The sequence below is a fragment of the Mytilus californianus genome, unplaced genomic scaffold (genome assembly GCF_021869535.1).
Source record: "Mytilus californianus isolate M0D057914Y unplaced genomic scaffold, xbMytCali1.0.p SCAF_1, whole genome shotgun sequence".
Taxonomy (NCBI): Eukaryota; Metazoa; Mollusca; class Bivalvia; order Mytilida; family Mytilidae; genus Mytilus; species Mytilus californianus.
In genome coordinates, this window is record NW_026262581.1 from 111,288,397 (window position 1) to 111,313,362 (window position 24,966).

The 24,966-nt window shown below is 30.6% G+C and overlaps 1 protein-coding gene across 1 annotated transcript; it reads right to left on the reverse strand.

Moving 5' to 3' along the window:
• Positions 1-9,792: 9,792 nt before the first annotated feature.
• Positions 9,793-18,810, reverse strand: LOC127730694 (uncharacterized). The gene is made up of 2 exons (XM_052239218.1): positions 18,440-18,810; positions 9,793-12,309 (listed from the first exon to the last, which is right to left on the reverse strand). The coding sequence occupies exons 1-2, from the start codon at positions 18,620-18,622 to the stop codon at positions 11,917-11,919; spliced, it is 576 nt and encodes a 191-aa protein (XP_052095178.1). The 5' UTR covers positions 18,623-18,810; the 3' UTR covers positions 9,793-11,916.
• Between the last annotated feature and the right edge of the window lie 6,156 nt (positions 18,811-24,966).

Sequence of the window (24,966 nt, forward strand, 5' to 3'; positions counted from 1 at the left end):
CACAATCTTTAAATACCCATTTCCATTTTCATGTCATGTTCTTTCTAAATTACTGATAAAAGAGGTAACCGGAAGCATTCGAAATATGAAATCTACAAGACAATATAGTAATGAGAAAAATCAAATTTCATATGTGTACAAACAAATAAAAACAGTCGTACACAAACAGTGATCACTAACAAAATGTTCCTATATCCCCTAACTATCACAATTATCCTTTAATTACCCAAGAGAAGATAACTGATTACAGATTTAGTCTCATCCAAATAGGTGATCTTTTATACATCACTTCTACCAGCGTATTTGCTTTTCTCAAGTTTTTCTGTACATCGTTTTTTTTCTGAAAGTTTGCGCCAATGTCAACTGAAAATTTGAGAAACCAATGAGACAATCCAAACATAATTCAAATTATAGACAATCCCATGATAAAAACAGAACAGAAATCCACATATACTGATTATCACAAAACCCTCGGTATTTTATGAATACTGAAATATAAAATACTAAAAATAAGTCTAACACTTTCGAGTTTTCTATAGGTATATATTATCTATCTCAAATAAATTATCGGTAAATTCTCAGGATCTTCAAGTTCATAATCATGATTCTTTTGAATTGTTATAATACATAGAAATTAACAGAAATAAGACGGTATTCTCCCATGAAGCAGGTTTCGCTTGGTTTGGTTTAATGTGAAACTATTAATCACATGTGTATTGCACCTAGGTGATTCTTAAATATTATATAATATTTTATAATGATAAATATGTTATTGTCCTCACCAATAAAGCTCCAAACAACATCTTTTTGTGATGTGTAAATCGCATTACATCAACTATTCATACTTGTTAAAGGAATAAGTTGTTGACATATACCCCCACGACACTTACCAAGGAGGAAACCCTGAATAATCATATATCTGTTCTATGTTCCTTTTGAAATTTAAACCAAAGATGAAGACATTGATCTTTTTTCACTGTATTGGATACATTGAATACTTGATAATTTGGTACGCCGGGTGCAAGTTACATAAGTGTCCTTATAAGCAACGTTATATTTCTGGGTCGTCCAAGTATTCCACGAAAACTCTTTCTAAATCATCAACATCAATTTAATCAGCAATCGAAGACGTGCTTCAAAGTTATGTGAAACTACCTAATCGAAGGGCGGTGTGAATCAGATGTGGATACTTTAAATTTCCAAAGATCTGTTAGAGTACATACAATCTAGATCTTTTCCCCCTTGCAATAGTATTAACACATTCGACTTTTCTATCTCATCGAAATTGAAATAAAGAATACAACAGATAGTTTTCATTCCCTATCATGATTTCATTGATAGAGGGTTGCTGTTTACAAGTAAGGTTTCAAACCAAGAGTTCCAATTGGTGAGTTGAAATCATCCCTTCGTAAAATATTTACAGACGTCATCGCGAGTTGGTTTGCTGTTATGGAATATCTGTTTCACAAATGATGACGAATATGTCCCATTTGTCGTAACCGCAATCCCGTCTTGTTTTGCTCGAATGTGGCCTACCGAATAAGACAAACCGGGTGTGTACTTACATGAGCAATACGACAGGTGCCACAAGTGAAGCAGGATCTGCTTTACTTTCCGAATCACCTGAGATCATCCCGGTTTTTGGTGGGGTTCGTATTGCTCAATCTTTAGTTTTCTATATTTCGTTTTGTATACTGATGTTTGTCTTTTGGTCGTTTTTTTCCTTTTATTTCAATGGCATTATCAGTTTGTTTTCGACTTGTGAGTTTGAGTATCACCTTGATATCTTTCGCCTCTCTTTTACACAACAATTTAACTTTGATCGTTCCTGATGAAGGTAAATTCAGAAAAGAGCTTCGGACGCATGAAATTTATAACGTGTTGTTTTCATTTATTAACAAAGAATTAATAAATTATGTTTATCTATTAGAAATGAAATGCTTTAAAAGCATTTTTGATAGAGATTAAAAAACACTCATCAACACAATTATCTTCTTTCATAGAGTGTCATTCGTCGTTCTGTCCGGCGTAAACTTCTCAACAAATCTTTAATAGTATATCCCGTGTCCCCACCAAACACACACTCATACAAATATAAAGCAAACTGGTAAAATAAAAATAAAAGATTGTGAAAATCGTTTGAATATCTAACTTTGCTGTCAAATTCATTGAAAATATAACATTGATGATTCTTGTCGATGACCAAAACTGCAATCAAACATGACCGTAACCGTTACTAGGAGGGGGAGGGGGATGTTTTTGCGGATTGACTATTCATTTTCATCTGTTGCTACGCTTGCTTATTTTTTCCGCTTTTGTACACAATTGGTTTTGTTTTAAATTTTGTGTTGCAGAATATTCATATTCATTCTGTCTTATGTTAGGTAATTTATTTTCAACTCTAATCCAGGCCTGGATATTCGATATGCCCCCTTCCAGAAAATCAAATGATCGTCCCCTTAACTGCAATGTGAACAAACAAATTTTAATTTTAATTTCTTAACAATTTGGTTATTAATAAATTGCCACCAAAGATTTGCTTTTGATAACTGTTGGCATGAATTCAATCAAATGTGTACTCGATTGTGTTTAATATATAATCAAGTGGAAATCACATCACTTTTATGTTAAAAAATTAGTTTGAGGGGAAACGTTATATCTTTTAGATGTTTTTAGGAAAACGGACTTGAATCGTTTGCCTATATAAAAATAAAGAGATGTGGTATGATTGCCAATGAGACAACTATCCACAAAAGTTCAAATGAAGTGGAATTATAGGCAACCGTATAAAAGTCCCCGACATGAAAAATATGAAACAAATCAATTGAGAAAACTAACTGACTAAAAAGGTGCGGGGTTAAACTAGTTTGCTGGCGCCAAACCTTCTAACCTGGGACAATGGTTTAACAATACAACAAAGGAACAAACTATAAAAATCGGTTGAAAAGGACTTAACTCATAAGATTGATACAAAGCAGAAAACATCTAACGAAAACACAGGACGTGGCAGCGTATCTATACATCCAACAAAAAAAAAAAGACACTAAGTTAAGATCTGAGAGTTCTCGCAGTTACTGACAGCTAGAGTTCAAATCCAATAACAACAAATAAAAATATCATGTATCTAAGACTAAAATATCAATCAGTACAAATCCAACATACAATGGATTTAGTGTAAAGACGTCATTTACAGTCAGAGAAAAACATGACCTCGTTGAATTCCAAAATATAGGTATCGACAGATTAAAGTACCGGGAATGTGCATATGTGTATAACAATACTATGTAGTATTGGTTTTAATTTCCTGATGACAAAATCAATATTTATACTAAAAAACCAATATTCAAAGATCTAATTGCAGAGTTGAATTGGTAACCTTTTAGGATAAGTTTATTTAACGGATTGATAAGTTTACCCGGATTGTATCTAAATTTCCGGGCTCGGTAAACAACATTCCTGTAAAAATTAGGATGTGCTATTCTGTTTGATATCAGTTTTCTACAGCCAAACTTACAAACCAATACATAGATTACGCTCATTGAAATCCAAAACATTACTACAGACACGGGCATAGCGAACGAGTTGTGATATATAAACACCCTAAGACAGTGCCACAGGAAAATCACTGTCTAAAAAAGGAAAATTAACAACAGGGAAAGAAAAATCGTCTCTTTTGTCGTAAATTTTTGTGTAGATTTTCTCGTGTAAAACTGAATGTCTAATATAGAAAAGGACAGTTATTGCTGTTAATTTTTGATTTATTTAAAGTAAGTTCCTTTGGGTAAATTTCGGCAGTATATTTAGAGAATTCTTGATTATCTAACAAAAAAATATCATCAAGATAACGGTAAGTGTTGTTGAATTTATCAATTAAATCGAATTTAGACAGTTCTTTACTAAGTTTATTCATAAACTGTGATTCAAAACTGTACAGGAACAGTCTGCTATTAATGGGGAACAATTGGTGCTCATAGCAATACCTACAACCTGTCGATAAACTTTTTTGCCGAAACGTTACTGATATACGTTAATCAAGTATCGATTATAGCAAACGATACACTTTACGTTGGTTTCCGGCATATATATTTCACCTAATTGTCATTGTGACAGTTGACAGCAGCCGACTACAGGCGAATTGAAACAGACTATAAGAATCTGATGTACAGTAGTTGTCGTCTGTTTATGTAGTTCATACGTGTTTCTCGTTTCTCGTTTTTATATAGATTAGACCGTTGGTTTACCCGTTTGAATGGTTTTACACTAGTAATTTTTGGGGCCCTTTATTACTTGCTGTTCGGTGAGCCAATGCTCCATGTTGAAGGCCGTACCTTGACCTATAATTGTTTACTTTTATAAATTGTTACTTGGATGGAGAGTTGTCTCATTGGCACTCATACCACATCTTCCTATATCTATTGTATTGTAAATGTTATGATATATTAAATATTTGCCAAATTCAGTACAGCCACTTAAGTTGAACACTCTTAAAGTTTAATTTTGGGTACTCATAAATTGTGTAAAATCACCGAATATTTTTATACCCGTTAACAATCCTTGGTCAACGTACGAAAAGTCGATTTTCAGTAATGTAGGGTCAACTCCTAAATGAAATCAATCATTAGAACGCTTTAAAAAATACACACAAATTTACTTAGTAGTTTAGTATTTAACAATATGTCAGAAAAGTTCAATATTTATTATTTGATTTTAATATATGTTTAATAACAATGCCCAATTTCAATAACCTAAAGTAAACTGGTAATGTACTAAGGCCTTTGAATAGTTAAGATTACGGTTTTGTTAGTTCTACTTTGATGAACACCTGATAAAAGTTCTTTTTCAGTAAAAAACCTTGAGTCTGAGATCCTGAACTCAGGTTAAAAAATACTTTATTTGATGTATTGAGATTAAAGTAAATTAATAAGTATAAATTTAGAAATTAAAATCAATGAAAAATAGGTGCAAGATCAAAATAGGACTTACAAAGATATTTTTACATAGGCGGTGTGAATGTCGTACAATTCAATGTACTACGTAATAATGACAGCAACACAAATGAAAGGTTAACGATAAGATTCACCATTCCTTAACAACACAAATATAAAAGGTTAAAGATAAGATTCACCATTCTCTAACGGAAGATTTGGATTTTTGATATACAAATCTGAATATAATTAAAAACCAATTGTTCAGAGAACAATTGAAGGTCTTTCCACCAGTAAGGATCTTTTTTGATATGAAATATTAAAATTTGGTTTTAAATGTCAATTCCAGAGTCAAATGACAGCTTATTGTACGCTGATTCCAAAAATATATGGTTTCTATACAAAAAGATATAAATAAGGGAGATATTTGTTTACTTCCGGTTTGAAAAATGTCACTTCTGGTATTGTTTGATAGTTAACTTGACACTGATTCCAAAAATATATGGTTCTATATACTTTTACATTAATTTAATACAAAAAATAGCTTCTTCCGGTTTACAAAAGGTCACTTCCGGATTGACTTTTCAAGTTCAAATGTCTTGCAACCTAATGCAAAAAGTCCCATGGCTTTATCATGTATACTTATGAGGTAAAAGCAAAGGTCAAAATCTAGAACGTTTAATTTACCTATGACCTTGAGCTCAATTTCAAGGTCATAAACCAAAGACCTCAAATCAAAAGACCCTAGGTCTTAATTATATATGATAAATGAGTTATATCATCATACGTGTAATTTTAAATATGATAGGGGAGAAAACTCCCATTAAATGTCTCTGAACGCTTTCAATTCATATTTACCTGGTACGACATATCGCAACTAACAATTCTGTAAAATATTATGTCGATATCTTATAAGATTTCTGAAAATTAGTGATAAGCCAAAATCAAAATTTTGAACATGACCTTGACCTTTGACCTTGACCTCATTTCCTTTTTTTGGACCAAGGACCTCAAATCAAAAGACCCTAGGCCTCTATCACTTATGGTTTTCCAGTTACAAATACATTTCACATATATCAAATACAAAAGGGGAAATAACTCTCATATGGAGTCTTCGTAAAGCTTCGGTCTAAATAAAACCTAACATCCTGAGGATATAACGAGCAATTTGGAAAAATAAATTTGTCGCTTTCTTTTACGGTTGCGGAGGAGATCTCATAACAAGAAAAACAGTGTTTGGGGAGATAACTCTTACAAAGAAAAGTGTTCGGTTAAACAGGGTCAGTTTCAAAAGCGTATAGACTGTATGATATCATATACCAAAAAACCAAGCGACATCTTTTGAAACAAAAATACACCGCAAGAAAAAAATTAGGCGGAAGAAAAAAAAAATAATCAGAAGAAAACCAATAGGTCTTTCCACGGAAAGGTGGAAAGACCTAATTATAATACCTAATACTCTAGTGTTAATCATTTATCTAAATTATTATTTCCCTTGTCTTTTCCTTCTTCCTTTCGCGTTGACGAATGAAAAGAAGCTTAACGTCTAGTGGTAAATATTTCAAACACCTTCCGACCAAGAATAAATTAGCAATAATTTGCAAAGTGGCTCGACCTGGATGAAGGCTTGAAGCAGACCAGCAACGGACCTTCAAAGACTTGTTCACGAGTTGTTTAGCGTGCAGAAAGCATTGTAGTATCTCTACACGGGTTATAGAATTTAACATCCCAATCCCGACCTGACGTGGCTGTGTATCTATACATCCCCATCCAGAAACGTAAAACGTATTCTCCTCAGTATCGCTTTTAAATGTCGTTTGGGAGAAGTTCATGTCGTGAACATATCATGCACAACCCTCATTTAGTGTCTTGCTGGCGTACTGATAAATCTAGAAATTTATATTCCATAGCGACAGTTGACGTCTGCTCAATATATAAATTGACACATTGAGTGCAATGTAACACAAATGTTTTATACCTAGTCTTAACCTTTTAAAAAAAGCTGACAAATATGGATAAACTCACTGAATTCATATTGTAACAACGCTTACCCCTTACCATTAAGAAAAGGATATATGGTACGATTGACAATGAGACAACTATCCATAAAAACCAAAGGACAATTACAGGTCACCATACGGTCTTCAACAATTAGCTAAATCCATACCATATAGTAAACTTTCCAGTTCCATTTCTGCTAGGACGGTTGAAATCGTACAAGAAAGCTTTTGAAAGCTTGAAGTCTAGTGAAAGACACTTAGTAAGAAGTAGGTCAACGCCAATTGGCAAATGAAACTAAGTCAAAGTAGTTTGGACTTACATATCTACGTTACTACAATCACTTATCAGCGCAACATTACACAAATCTGACATAACATAAAGTTCAGGTAGATATTTACGTGGACAGCCACATTGCTAATTTTAGTTCAAAATTCTTACTTCCTTCACAATGGTGGCCTTGTTCAGCGGGGACTTCGGATATAATATAAAAACTGGATAACACGAGGATGCGGGTGAATGGTAATGAATACAGTAAGAGAAGATTTTTTTTTACAGTTTAATGGACTGAAGCAAGACTATGTGATGGTACCGGCCAGCCAGATAAACTAAAAACAATGAGAGCAGCCTTTTTGCATTGATCAACTGTAACTTTTTGAATATAATTTCATAAAATTCTATTTACACGAGCTCGGATTTGAACTGTAAACGGTGCAAATGGTTAGAAAGAAATCAATATAAATCGCAGTTATATATATATTTACAATTTTATCTTAAAAGGATAGATTTATATGAAAATGCAAGATTTCAAAGTGTGTAGAATACAGTAACTAATTGAAAATATGCTGGTTTTTATATTGAATATATGTTATATAGGGAGTTTTTTCCCCAACCATTTGTATTTCCCCTGGCAAATGGGATATGTAAAATAATAGCAGGGACCCCTCTGTCAGCTGCCCTGAACTGCTTAGGGTTTATGTATTCCAGATGATTTAAAATAAAATACATTATTCACTTGAAAAAAAAAAATCATATTGATTTTACCTTCCGAATAATTCGAGAACCACCGATGAGTTTTATGTCGACAACATGATCGTCTGGCGTTCTCAATTATAATCCTGGTATATATTTGATGTCTTTTTCCTACCGATACCATGTTTATTGCAATCTGTCGGCAAAATTTGGTGTAAAAACCATAATCCCTACACAACTAAACATTATGTTTTATACTGTACTAAAATAGAGGATGTAGACAGCAAAAGGAGAATCAATACTCGTTAGTCGAAAAAATGATAGACAAAATCATGGCAACCCACCCCTCCTCCCCCCTCCCCCTTCCCCAAAAAAAAAGGGACGAAAAGACAAACAGACTATAACAAAAAAACAATACTAAAACTAAATTAATACTGTTGAACACGAACCATACCAAAATCCAGTGGTGATATCAGATACTTCTGAATGGTAAGCGTATCCAGCTTCAAAAGTGGCAACCGTCGTGTTGCTCATGGTTAGACGGACATTTGGTCCCTTTCGGTGATGTCACAATTTGGGAAAAGAGGACGCGAGAATGGCTACGACAAATGAAACAAGCCCGTGGTCATCTGTGACAAAGATGTTGAATAATATAAACCAACTTATAATGGCACCCATAAAACTCCGAAGGGATGATTTCAACTTGTTGGATCTATCATACTTCATATGATATGTAGACCATATTTTCAAAACCTAAGATAGATGTATGAAATGCTGCACGCGTATGTACTGATAGAATATTCGATTTAGAAATCTGTCCAGGCATCACGTAAATACTATACAAAAAATATAGGAACATTTTACTCCAATCTTTACTGGACACTGATTGTATGTTCTCAAGGTCGAATAATATCCAAACCATTTCTCACATACTGGTAATATAATTGTCATGTACACGATTTACAATGTTGTCATGACGTATCCACCACATCAAAAGAGAGAACGCGTAGAAAAAGATGAAATTCTTTGCATTTTCTACTTTATTTTTTTCTTATAATAAAAAATGATAACTATTCCGACAAGAATTCAAATATGAAAAACCAAACGACTCATGCCCAAACAAAGCAAACGATTGGCTCATGCGCTTCGTTGTTTGGTCACTCGTTCAACATTTTTCGACAGTTGTATTCTTGGATTAGGTATTTTTTTTATTATTTGACTGGAAAATTACGGTATTTCATCGCAAACAATGTGAATAGATGCTTTATCATCAAATATGACTCAGAATACTAGCATATCGTATTTTAACATTGTAATGCCACGGATGACACTATTGTAGTATGGAGAGCAACCGACTTGGTGAGATTCGCGCTGTTCAAACTTAAGTTACATGTAAGTTTTCTGTGTAGTGTTCTGTTATTTGTTTGTCTTTCTATTTCTTTGATCATGATGTTATCTGCATTGTCGATTCGACTTTTAATTTTTTATTTACTTCTTTGTGTCTTATAATTGTTTTTGATTTATTGTTTATTGGATAAAGGGTGAATGTCATGGATTTTGTTTTGAAGTGAATGATAGATATTTTGTTAGTTTTGTTGAACGTTGATCAAAATGTTTGTTTCGAAATCTTCCTTTTAAGCACTTCATTCTATCAAAAGTGTTCTACAAGTCAGTGTTTATGACACATACATTTGTGCATTTCGAGTACAATTCCATACATGTTTTACATTAATATTTTGTCTTTCTTGGACGTAAGGAGATGTGGAGTATAAATCAATGATAGTAACGATATCTATAGTGCTCTATTTGTTTTTTGAACAATCGTTCTTATGTTATCATTTCATAAGCCCTAGACTGCTTGTACATGCTAGTATGCTGCATTAAAATAACTAAGACATGTTTTCCAAAGATTTATTTTGTTAAAGATACAATTAAAAATTCTCCACGTTAGAAACACCTCGTAAAATGTACTTTCAAGTAGAATTTATTGATCATATTCATTTTTCCTAGGATTTGAACTTTAATGTAATCCATTTTTGTTCAATGCAAAAGTTTGAAATTAATTTTCTATTTAGAAGCTATATGACTAATAAATGACAACATAAGTTGGTTAATGAGGAAGAAAAGAGGATTCGTTAAAAATATTTCATTTTGTTCGACAAACGTTATTTGAAAGTACAAATTATATGATTTTAATTTTAAAGGAGATATATAAGAAAATACATAATACAAATTTGCAAGGTTTGAAAATAAAACTTCAAAGATCTGTAGGTAAATGTCAATAATAGTATTCTTATTTTCATTTGTCCCATATTTATTTAGCATCTGTGAGAAATTGTAGGAAAAAGTAAAAAAAAACTATTAACATGACGCAAGTTTGATATTTATTATTGATTCGCATGTCCTCATAACAATCTCTAACATAGAGAAATTAGACCTCAGTATAGATTTTACCTTATTGAATTTCTGCATAAGGATTATTTTAATTTAAACGTTTGTTTACAGAACAATTTAAAATCAAAACAGAATAAACTTAACCCAAAATTGTTTGAATTTAACTAGTACAAAATAAACAGACAATTTTGAATTGGAAGATCAAACACAATTATTTACATCTTCACTTTCCCTGTGCGTTTTAAAAGCATGTTAAACACACGAAACAGTCATAGCGGTAGCAAACTCTATACAATCTAAGAAACACATATTTTATCATGCTTTCTACATTTTACTTTTTTAGAATTTAATTCGAGAAAAAATAAGGAACTTTTAAGACTATTGAAAAATCTTGTTTTACAAAATACATTTGTTACAAGGATATTTGTTTTTGTCTACTATAAAAGAAATGTTCAATAAGGTTATCTGGTACTTATACAACAAAAACGGTATACATGTGTAATTAGAAAAGTTTAGCGCCGTTGAATATCAACATCAAAATAAGTTTTTATCAGCTACAAAAAACCTTATTTTCCTATCGCATTTATACTGAAATAAACAAGAACTATTTCAATACATTTTGAATGTTTATGCATTGTCATACAATTTTTAAGAATTTTCAAATTAGACTGTTTATTCATGACGTCAGAATATCACAAAGGAAATTAATCCGGCCAACAATAATGCAGTATTATAGTAGTTTTCTACTATACAGTAGGGAGACTACATTACATTTATTGGGCTACCTTTAAAAAAATCGAAATTGCTACCTAGGTAACAGACAAAATTATTATTTCTCCCTATGCGAAATATTCAAGTTTCAAAGGTTTTCCTTAATTTCTGCATTCTATGTTTCACTCGACATACTTCTCTCGTGACACCCCACCCCCAACCCCCCAAAAAAATGTATATGCACGTTTTTGTAAGTTTTTCTTTTGTTATATGTGCTGAAAAATATTTAGATCTAACATTTAAAACAAAATAACTTAATAATTTGCAAGATGTAATTCCAAAATATCAAGTCATTATATTGATATCATCTATTCCTGGTAAAAAGTGTTAACAAACTTTTTACGATCATCATGGTGACTTTCTACATTTTTTTAAGTATTGTTCCATCTGAATTAGGCCTCGCATAAATTTTTCATATAATAATTATGAATTTGTATTATGATTAGTTAAATTTCATGACAAAGAGCCAATCGTTATAATACTACCCTTAATGAAAGGTGTGTCGAAATACAAATTCATAATTATAGCAAAAGAGATAGCTGGCGAATTTTTGGGCCTTCAGAATCTTTCTAAATTTCTTCATTGTTTCATATGTCATGTTTGAGGCATTTTACACTGAAATATCCATAAAGCTTAATTATAGTAAATTTTCATCGCACCGATTGCAAATCTTTTATCAGTCACCATGAGGACAATAGGATCAGAACAATTTTAACTATTGTCTTACAATTATTAGGATTTGTGAGCAGTCTATACAACGCCTATGGTAATCCATGTTTCAATCGCCAGCTATCTCGATCTAACTCCTGTTGCAATTTAAATAACTATTTAAACATATAGTTTGCACATTGTTTTGTTATTCAATATTAATACCAGAATCACACGAGCCATCAAGGTCCAACAATTTTTGACTGACTTCTTCCAGCAGATTTCCCGTCGTCCACAGTTTGTCGTTATTCATTTGATTGTTTAAAACTTTTGAATTGTCTAATTGGTATGTTACAGAGTCACACTTTGTTTCCACTGAGTCACATTTGTGGTTTTCTGATGAACTTGTTTTCACCTCCTCGTCTTCAGATTGGAATACCATGTCTGTGTCTGATAAGGATATATCTGACTCGCTAAGATCACATGAGCTTGTAGAGAATGATCTGCTGTTATTTCTGCTTCGCCACTTCAAATCTTCTATGGCTTCGTTGAGAGTTAAAAGTTGTTTCATTAATGATAGGTCTTGGTCCATAAGAGAAGCCTTAAAAAGACGTAATAATAAATCTTAATATCACCTTTATGTTACATTGTATGTAATTTTTCAATAATTTAGAAAATTTAACCTATATATGAGAATGAAATTACACAAAATTAAATCATACACTCGCTTAATAAACTGTTTTGCAGATTCTGGTTTTGTTTTTGAATATCATATCATTAATTGCAAATGAACTAACCAAACTGAAATGATAAATCATATAATAATGTAAAATAGATAAGTCGTCAGAAGCATACACGACGAAAGGAATCTGTTAAGTTTACGTCGCCGCCTGTTAAATCCATTTTCAAATTTATATTTTTTGTAATTATATCAATGTTTTAATAAGAATTATATTACATGTAGAAAGTTTTTTTTCTGTAAAGTACTTGTAGCTTGCAATATCTTTTGATTCAATTCCGTTCCCACAACGTTATTATGTCAAAAGTTAAGAAAGTTAAAACTTTTCAGCGACATGCAGAGAATATTACAACAGAGCTACAAACTAAACTAATGGATCATAACTTTCATCCCTTAACTAGTACAAGTACTTTTAATAAAAAGCGGTTGTGTAAACCGAAATTTATAGTATTTTCAATCAAATATATATGTACCGTGTAAGAATGAACATTTGGCTAATGGTTACATTATACAATAATTACAATGTTTTGTGTTTTAATAAGTGGATGCGCAACTTTTGCATATATCAAAGTCAAAATACACTTTAAATAAGTACCATTTGAATGTAGTCTGTACCTTGAAAAGGTTTCTTTATCGTAACTAATCGACTTTATAAAGCTTCCTGGTATATTTACTTAACATTACAAACATGCTTTTAAATTGCGTAATAAAAACATATTCGACCATAGTGTTCAAGGAACAAATAACAAATAACAATATGACCTTGTTGTGCTTAAAAATACTTATGTAAACCTAGTATTACTTTTTCAATATACTATATGTCATTTAAATAAACAATAAACTCATCCTTTTAAATTTTAATCAAGGTAAAACAAATTATCTTATTAAAATGTACAAGTTAAGCATTGTACAGAATATGCACCATGTCTTAACAGTGTCCTCTGAATAAATGTTTGTGTTATTCAGAAACATGCACGTAAACTTGAGTCCTCAATATAATATAAGTATTTATATAGGATATGGGTGTAAAGAAGGAAAGGAAATGTCTTATTCTAATTAGAAATTCAATATTTCGCTGATACGCACTTCCTTTATATAAAATAAACATCTAACACCTTATAAAACAGAGGAAGTCATTGTGGTTTGAAAAACTATTATGTTTAATCGATCCATTCACACCTTAATCACCCTTATGCAAAGAAGCCCCGTTGAGTTGTATCACTGTGGTTTGGGCAAACTCGGACTAGTTTCTCAAATAAATTAATCGGCCTCAATTGCCTGGAAACGACCTTTCTCTCCGTTACTGCACATTACGCTCTGTCATTTGCACTGGTCTTTCTATCTTAAGACCAAATTTTACGTGTTGGTTATCAGTAAGTGTTATTGAAAACAAGTATATCTTGTTCAGCGGCTTATCAGAAGAATGTATGACAAGTATAGACAATTTACTTTAAGTGGCAGCTCTAGTGGGTTAACACTGAGACATATCAACAGATTATTCGTCACGTCTTTGGTTTATTGTACAAAATGTATTCATAACTGATTTCCCGGCCTACATACTTTATGTTATTATTAACCTTTGTAAAATACAATATTTATCAAGAATATCAGTATCCAAATAATGAAGTTTCTAAGCCCAAAGTAAATGTCTTTTTTCTAATTTATTTCTTAAATCATGTATTGTTCGATAAGATAAATCCTTTCTATCTAAATCCTACCAATAAAAAGCTCCCCTGGTGTCTGTCAAGAAATTTAATTTAATTTTTTTCTTCAATAAAATCGCTAGCATTATGTATGCACTCTAGCTAGGTAGTTTAGGGATACTGTACTCTTCGCCGGTCCGTCTGTCACGCTCTCATCTACAGTTAACTGTACTCTAAATATTGAATTTGTTGTCTTAATTATTTGGTAGAATAATACCACATCACCTTGCTAAGCGTATTAAGGTTTTAGAAAATTGAAATTCTTATTTACGTCTCCATTCATAGTAATACGATCTGATGTTTTTGGAAGATAAACACTGTTTATCTAAGAACTTGATTGTTTGTGCATCTTTTAGGCTGAGATTTCTTTCTTCTTCATTGCTATCAATTTAATTTTTAATAAGCAAGTGTTAATTTCAAACAGGGAGTACAATATGGAATGGTAGGAGATGGACTTGTTTATAAACATTTTGCTCTTATTAAAATTTTATTGAAAAATGATAATTGTCTTATAAATAAATCAAAGAATCTTTATAGGGAAATAACTTTTGCAAAGATGTGTTGGATTCATGGGGAGATACATAAACTTGATATTACTGCAAACTAACCTCATTTTACTTTGATTTGTGAATATTCCCCATTTAGCAAAATATTTAGACCAAATACCTCCCACCCTCGCTAAACGCAACCACGTTCAAAATTTCTCGAAAATAAGTACGATAACCTATTGAAATTGAATGTGTGTGTGTGTATATAACTCTATTTCAGCATTTTGAGAAGATTCTACGGTAAATTTTAAATAAAGTTTCTGTTCACCGTAAAAAAAACAACTGAAAATAAACCTTAAAGTGGTAATTGATAAAAGTTTGCAATAGCAACTTTAATATACAAAAGTATTTATATGTACAAATGGATTTATAATGATGTGATTGAACTATTGCCATAAGAATCAAAAGTGAAATTCAATAATCTTATCAATTATAAGGCTAATGTTTAAATGCTGTAAAATACCAAAAATAGAAAAAACCTTTTCAATCATAAATAAAGATGACGCCCTTGTCATTTTTGTTTGATAAATATTGAATCTATGACGACACGTCAATGTTATTCTTTGTTCAAAGACAATACGTATTGGATAGTGTAATGAGGTTTTAAAATAGGCGTTTAAAATATCAGATATTCATGACGGGGCAAAACATCGAAATTTTAAACCATAAACGTTTCTTTATGTATTTTTTTATAAACGTGATCTTCTTGAACTGAAATTCCTTTGGAGATATAGATAACACCAGTGATTTAATGTCATCTTTGTAGCCTCTACAGAAGTAAAAGCTTTTCAGATTTTATAGGGATATGATAAAGCGATTAGCAGAAGGGTGACACACATATCTATGCAATAATGCAACAAAACTTTTGGAAAGCTTTATATGGCAGAAATAAGACACGAAAGTTCCTGAATAAAAATGTCTTCTCTGTCAATTTTAAACTTCTTCTAAAAAGAATGCACACCAAATTTTTATAAAATAAGGAGATGTGGTATGAATGCCCATGAAACAACTATCCACCAATGAGCAAAATCCATACCTCATAGTAATATGTAAAAACTAACTGCTAATTTATGACACAGAATGTCATTAAATAGAAGTTCCTTTATAATATAAGTTCCAAATGGAATAAATATTCTATAATATTATTTCCAATAGGAAAATAATACTATATTTGTTCCTAAAGGAATAAATGGTATAGAAGTTTTAATCCAACAGGAACAAATATTATGATATTATTTATAACAGTTTCAAGTGGAACTTCTGTTAGGCGGAACAAATATACATGACAGTGCAACCAACGAAAACAACTGCATTACAGAATCCTGGCTTCGAACAGGCCCATATAGAATATGGCGTGCCTTCTATAGCTGAGTATACGATATGGGTTTCTCGGCTTTATGTTAGTTGTTTCTATGCTTCGTGCCAATCGGATGAGTGAAGCCATATTCAATTATTCTAACAGTTTGCTCTTATGTTGAGCTGTTACACCACAGCTCAGGTTAGGGGAGGGTTAAGCGCTCACAACACACCAGGGAAATAATATCATCCTTGATGAAACATCTGCACATTTAGTATACATGATGATTTGGATACTTCCAATGTTTGTACTGATCGTAAGGCCTTCTTATCGGCCATGAAGAAACTTAGGTTTCAATAAATTGTTTTGGAAATCAGTTTCATTTTTCCTGAAGCTAAGTCACTATAACAAATTCAGCAGAAAAATGTCAGGAAGGTTCTTCATATAATCCCTTTACTGTTATAAGGACATGATTTAAATAATATATTTTAATGTAAATTTCCAGTTTATTATGTACTTGTACTAAAAATAAGCTTGAGACTTCATGAGTAACCATAGCTGTACATATATAGCAATATATATTCAGTTATGTTTCAATTTTTCAAAAACAAAATCAATGTTAGTACGATTAAAACAGTATTTAAAGATTTCAGTACGGGTAACCTTTAAGTATAAGTTTATTCAAATGATCAATGAGTTTACATGGGTCGATTCTAAATCTACGGCTATATAAACAACATCACCGTAAAAATTAGGATGCGATATCCCGTTTTAATAAAAATTCCACAGGAACAGCCCAACTTTCAAAGCAGATTTTTGTATCTATGAAAAAATATGTCCAATATATTGCTGATGTAAACCTTTGACACGAACTATCTTATATTTCGACGAGACATGTTGGAAATACAGCGCTTATAATTTTAACTTTTTATATTTACATTTCAAGTGACATAACTCCAAAAACGATCGATTGGTCCTGAATTGTAAGCTCATAAAATATATTGGCTGATGTAACTCTGACGTACGTTTTACTTAAAGTCAATAAAAAAAAACCGTAGCAAGAGCGCTTTCAATGTTGAATTTTCATTTTATCTACATTTACAAGGTACAAAAGTCCTCCAAAGTAATCGATCAGATTTTCTAAGTGTCCGATTGATTGCTTATGTAAACCTATAAATCAATCTAGTCTAGTTTCAGTTGGTTTAGAAGTTTCAAAGTAGATGAAATTTGAAAAAAAATTACGACGCAAGACAACGGATTCAATTGTTTGAAAAAACACACTTGTCTCTTTGGCCAGATGAGCTAAAAATCACATCGTTTTTGAAAAGTAAATTCCTTTTTTGACTTATTAAACCCAAAATGTAATTTTGATATTTAAAAAAAAAAATGTATCATAATTCATTTAGTCACAGAAAAAGTGGTCATGAAAGTATAAACAATCTAACAAAATAAGAAAGAAAATAATATAAATTGTATCGAAAATAAAAAGTTTGTCAATTTTTTTACGTTTCTTATTGAAACTAAACCGCATGTAGAAACAAGATTCCATTTGTGCCAGTTCATATAATAACTAGTATTTTATGGAATAGTATCTAATGATATAGGGAAAATTACTAGATGTCATATAAAATATGAAAATAACACACATATTCTTTGTGTCCGAAGCTCTTTTCTTGATTTTCCATCACCAGTTACGCTCAAAACCAAATATTTGAAAGCAAAAGATTTACAAGTACCAAAATATAAGAGCCATATGACCAAAATAGAGCAAAATCCATCTTAGGTTAACTTTGCCTGAGAGATTTTGATATTTAATTTCCCTACAAATTTTAAATTTATAAACGAACAATTTAAGAAATATACGTTATAAATCATTTCAGAATACCGAAACAATGACTACTTAATGCACTTCCCTAATTATATCTGTTTCATTTTTGCTGTGAAAAAAAAAATTTGGTAGAGGAATTTGTGTTCTGGTATGTTTGATATATTAACAGAACTTCCTTGAGAAAATCTTTATTTTGATGGTAATTTGGTGCCAGATTGTGCTGCAAGTGTAATAAAGTGCATGATGCATGTTATAAACATAATAGATTTCAGCTGCGCTAAAAATATGGGATGGTAAAAGTAAGTAATTTACATGTATGTTGCTGATCAATTACAAACAAATTTCTCCTTATTTTTATATTAATCAGAAACATATGCTGGTTATATTTTTCTCTTTATATAAAGTGTATATACATAGTATATCGTTATGTCTGGATTTTTTTTATTCATTATTTTACTTCTTCCAAACAAAAAAAAGAAAGAAAGAAAGGAAACATAAAGTATAAACACAAAAGATTAACTGTTAAGTTATAAGTGTATAATATCAAGGGTTATAAAGGCAACACACAAATTGACAAATATAATAATATAAAGTACTTTATAAAACTAAAGCTTACCATTTCATTTCCCAGTTTTTCCATCGCCTCGTCAATTGAAGATCTTTTCCGTTCTTTTCCTGGCACTGGAGAAAGTCTTTGTTTCACATTTTCTGCTGTTTCCATTCTTTTGTGGTAAAATTCTCTACATTTGTTAGACAACTCTATTCCAGCTGTATATTTATCATTCATTTCACATTCCATTTTAAAAGTTATATTGGCCAAAGGCTTTCGTTTTAGATTCTATTGCTAAATTACAACCGCTTGGTCACGTAATATTTGTCAAGTTCCGAAGAGAACTTTCGTCTATCGTCGTTGCTTTATTACTGAGGTGAACTCGGTATACGTTAGTTTATAAATTTAGATATGTAAACAGATATTAAAATAGGGCCCACTTAATAAGTTATCGGCAGCTATTTAAAATGGAACTTTGCGGATGAGTCATTTATCAGACGAATAAATCTTTTGACTATTGACAAATTATTAATTAATTGTGATATTAAAAATTTTCTGAATTAGTATATTAACGGGACTGATTAAATCACATTAAATCGTTTGACAGATGATAGTATGTTTGGCGATTTTATTGTTGAAAGGATTGTTCGCCATTAGACGGCTATTCAGGAATTCATAGGTGTTTTTCCGAATGGATTAATTCGTATACAGAAAAATCATATCAAAGTTTTAATATGATTATCATCAATCAGAACAATATTTGAATAATTAATCAACCTATCCTGATCTCGTTAATCTTGTTATGTTACAACAGGAACTTTTGCAATATGAATATTCGATATTTGCAATTTAGAAGTACATGTCGATATCTTAAAGTTTTATAGATTCAAGATTCAATATTTTATTAAAGTCTCACCACTTAAAATACTAAAATATTGAAAAACATATATAAAACATATAGTATATTAAAACTAACAGTAAAATATCATTAGCTTAAATACTAAAACATATACAAGCGCCATTCTATTAAGAATTATGAGAGACTATTAAATGATTAATCATATACAATATTTAACATAATTTTAAAACTATATATATCTAAGATTTAAAATACATCATCAGCTATATACAAATAAGAAATTTGTTCTTCTACATAAAATATTAAAGCAGGTTTTAGCAACTACCTGACATAGTTCTTCATTTCTGAATAAAAATATAAACTTTTCGTCATTAGACAAGTTATAAAATTGATCATTATGTTTTACTGCTTCACTATACAATATATTTCGAAGGTCTGCATATAAAGGACATAAAGTAAATACATGTTTTTCGTCTTCAATTTCATTTTTACACATAAAACAAGATCTTTCATTTATTGGTTTATTCTCATATCGTCCTGTTTCTATTTTAAGTGGAGCAACACCACACCTAAATTTTGCATAAGCACTTTTAAATTTAATAGACATATTTTGTTTTAAATATAACTCTGTACAATATTGTGATTTATATAGCTTATAAGTACGAAGCTTGTTACCATTACCCTGTGACAAAATTTTCTTTTGCCATTCTGCAATATATTTATTAAATAAAACGTTTTCAAGTTGTAGAACAATATTTTTATGCAGCACACTATCAATACTAGTATACAAATCAAAATTACAATCTTTAAGTTTTTTCATGACTCTATCACACCAGTTTTTCTTATTATTCACAGCATTTTTATGTGACCATTTGAAAACTTTATAATTTATTCTGTTATTGGTCATGACACTACATCTTGCTCAGTGCCTAAAGATACATGTCCATTGTTTTACACTAGGTAGTCTCTAGGTTTATATAATTGGAGATTAGACGGATAAATAGATATATTTCGTAATTAATATTTTTACAAAAATATAACAATCTGTATTTAGTTGGTAGTTACCGTATTGGTTTTCGTATTGTGATTGAATCAAGTTTCACTTCATAAACAAAGGCTCTAAATAGCCTGTGTCCCTATCTACTAACTTTTTTGGCAGATTGGACCTGATTGTAGATCTTGTCTTGCTCATCATTTTTGTTATTTAAAGTTTCCATCTATCTTTTATAGTTTTCAAGATAATTATAGAACGCCAGAAATAACAAGTGCACTGAAGAATTCGGCTATTAGACTTCTTTGTAGATCTTGTTTTGCTGATCACTTATGCTGTTTAAAGTTTCTATCTATCTATTGTAGTATTTAAGAGGCAAAAAACGCAAAAAAATGGTAAAAATTGTCATTTTAGGGCAATAATTCCAATAAAAAATTGTCTGACAGTTTTGAGGTAAATAGATATTAGGTAGAGCTCAACATTCTGAAAATTTCTGCCCCTGTCAGATTTTCTCTATTTATAGCAGTTTTCAAAATAATAGACAAACCTTACATTTGACCCCTATGTTCTATTTTTAGCCATTTCGGCCATCCTGGTTGGCAAGCGGGGTCTTCGGAAACATTTTTAAAATAGATACCCCAATGATGATTGTGGTTAAGTTTGGTTTAATTTGGCTGAGTAGTTTCAGAACATTTAACGGCCGACGGAAGACGGACGACGACAGACGACGGACGCCAAGTGATGAGAAAAGCTCCCTTGGCCCTTCGGAACAGGTGAGCTAAAAAGGAACCGCTGGTACCAACAAAAGATTGGCCTGGTTAGATTTTTCAATCTTGTATTTACTATTTGTGGTTTTGACTTTGCTTAGTTGGATATTTCTTCCACCTTTTTTTGAATTTACCTTGGAGTTTTTTTGTAACACTTTTTCTCCGTATAGTGAAAGGATGATGATATCGGAGATTTCTCTAAATATATAATTGACATTAATACCGCTTTTAAATGCAAAAGATTGATGATCGCTTGCATTTCAATAACTTCACATTGAAACTATGTTTTATAAACAAAAGCAAACACAACAACTCAACGGAAATCAACAGAAAAGGAAAACGAAATCTATATGTCAATATGCTGCTTTAAACAATATAGTATATTACAAATGTCTAAACAGTTTATGTAGCACTAAATAAATAGCCCCTTTTCTTGACTGGGAAGAAAATATAAATTTATGAGATGATCAAACTAAGGTTTACCATAACCTCAGTGTTCATAAATCAAAAGCATTAACATTTAACTATCAAAGTACTGAAGTACTGAACATCGGATGACCGCAAGTTCTTGTGGATGGTCACAATTAAGCACTTGTCTCAGAAAAAAAAAATCACATATCTATACCTGAAAGTGAGGTTAATGTACAGATATCAATTTTTCTGAGACAAGTTCCTGCGTGGATGATAAATAAATGACAGGGAATTCAACCTCACCGTAATAACTATTATATTGTAGTGATACAAATCAGTATACTCTGGTTTGTTGTTATATATTATATTAATATTTGTATATTACAGTTACATGTATATATAGTTTTCATCCATTTGTATATCATTCTATTCTACTATATTAATAATAGTGCAGTGCAAGTGCATGGTGGACACTCTTCTGTAATAATTCGATTTTTCTAATAGATTGGATTTAAGTAGGCATTCATATTTTCCCGCAAAACGTTCAATCTCCCATGCAGAGTTATCGATCCTTGAGAGAGAACAAGGACCGATAACTCTGCATCGGAGATTGCAAACGTTCTTGAGATATTCTTCCGCATGCATTAGCATAATTTTTTTCTGTACGTGTGCATAGATATTAATGATTTTTTTACTTATATATATATATAACAATACATTTTCACATTATTAATTTATGTTAAAAAAAATATTTGATGAGTATTCATTGAAGAAATGAATTTATAACAAGCGATAAGGAATGTTATTTTGCACTCGATGATGTCCGCGTATTTATAGATTATAGATCGGTTACCAGTCAAACACGAAAGTTACGTAATGAAAATCTCTCTGGCAACAATACATCGGAATGCCCTCACGGTCATCGCGATGTAAAAAATTATCACTATCGAGGTTATTAACTTGAGACAGTCATACGAACATGTGACGTATGGCAAGCCGTTTTTATATTTATTCAATTTCAAGATATCTTATAAAGTAAATAAGATATCTTATAAAGTATATAAGATATCTTCTAATGTTTATAAGATATCTTATTTAATTTGAATCTAATAAGATATCTTATTTATTTTATAAGATATCTTATTAACTTTTAAACATATCTTGTATAGTTTATAAGATATCTTATATCTTTTTAAAAATATCTTTTAAACAAATACTTTATGAGATATCTTGTACAGTTTATAAGATATCTTTAAAAGTATATAAGATATCTTATTTACTTTATACAAGATATCTTATATGATTGATTTATCAGATATCTTATTTAGTTAATATAAGATATCTTATTTAGTTTATCAGATATCTTATTAACTATATAAGATATCCTATTTAAAATAGCATTTTAAAATAAATTCAACAATGAACGCTCCTCTCTTGAACTACGAGGCAGTAAATAGATCATGTGATCGCACTTTCAAAATGGCAGTTGAGAAGAGTCGGTTATAAATAAATATTTGAGATGTTAATATCCAGAAAGCATATGGGTGTAATAATACTATTAGAAATGACAAACTGCGACCTGAATTGATTCTTGGCCTTGAGATTAATCGCGTTACAGACACGTTAGGGAGCTACCCCCCCAATAAAAATCAAATGGTAGCTCCCTTAGCTGTTTCAAAAAGTGTATATTAACTTTTGCAATCAGAATAAAAACTATTTTTTGGCGTCCTAAAGTATGGTTCTGAGCTTTCTTGTATAGTTTATGTTTGATGTGTTTGAGCTTTTGATTTTGCCATTTATTAGGGACTTTCCGTTTTGAATTTTCCTCGGAGTTTTTTTTCAAGCTATTTGAAATATGACATATTATCTAAAAAAAAAACCCAGTTACTGTATATAAAATCTGTTGACTTTGATGCAAGTGATAATCAAGGAAAGATCGTGATGAAAAACACCATCAAAATATAATAACCGTAAGCTTACAACAGGTTTTTTGTCATATTTGGATAGAATAAAAGAGACGTATGGTTAAAAGTATATAAAGTAGGTTCATAAAAAATGTAAATCAAATATGACCATGCCAGCACAAGTGACTGCTTTAAAGAATTTGAAACATCCCCTAGTTTTTGTATCATGTCAGTTTGTGAACTAAGTCTCATTCCTGTTACTATTTCTGGCTGCCGAATTCTGAAAGGAAGAACATTTCGAATTTATCAAAGAAATCCCCCCCCCCCCCCAAAAAAAAAATTATTTCGTAAATTCTTAAATCTATAACAGAAAACAGATTGAAATGAGATTGGCAATACATTTTAAGTGAGACTTATATAGATATATTTCATTTTAAATAAAATATCTTTTACAGTAATTAAGATATCTTATATATTAAATAAGATATCTCATTTATTAAATAAGATATCTTAATTATTAAATAAGATATTTTAATTATTAAATAAGATATCTTAATTATTAAATAAGATATCTTATATATCAAATAAGATATCTTATATATTAAATAAGATATCTCATTTATTAAATAAGATATCTTAATTATTAAATAAGATATCTTTATTATTAAGTAAGATATCTTATATGTTAAATAAGATATCTTATTTAACAAATGAGATATCTTATTTAACAAATGAGATATCTTATTTAATATAAGAAAGGAAGATATCTTATATGTTAAATAAGATATCTTATTTAGTTTAAAAGATATCTTATTAAGTTTATAAGATATCTTTATAAGAAACTATATAAAAGATATCTTATATAGTTTATAAGATATCTTATAAACTCAATAAGATATATTTTAAACTAAATAAGATATCTTATTAACTAAATAAGATATCTTATATGTTAAATAAGATATCTTTATAACCAGTTTAATAAGATATCTTATTTAATTATCAAGATATCTCAATTCATTTATAAGATATCTTATTTGATTATAAAGATATCTGATTTAACTAAATAAGAGATCTTGAAAGTGAATAAATATAAAAACGGCTTGCCATAGTGACGGGATTAACCTAGTCTGTTGAGGACCTATAGCAATTCCTTTTAATCTCGGCCAGCTGAATAATTATAGAAAAGGTACAATAAAAGTATTTACAGAATTTTGCCTTCTGACGTCAAATTTGTTAAATTGGGATGTCAAATTTAACGGGAAATTGTATGATTTCAAGTAATGGCGGACGAATTTGCCTACAAGAAATACGTCTATACAAATCGATTCAGAAAAAAGGCACTAAACCCTACTAATACCGTTTTATAGACTACAAAATAGAGGTGCGTGTACTAACAATGCTAACTAAACCCATATCAAACAATAAATACAAATTTGAAAGCTGATCAAAAAGTACTTAACTTTCTTTGATATAAGCATTGCTTCCCTACAAGCTAATATAGGAAGTTATACTTCAGATTTCGTTTACAGAATCGTCACGAAAAGTGCAAGAAGACGATATTGTCTAATGCCCTAAAATCTTGTTACATGTACTGCAAAATTTCAATATGGAAAACAAGAAGAAACGAAACACCAAAGTATAGTTTCAAACTACGACTGTAG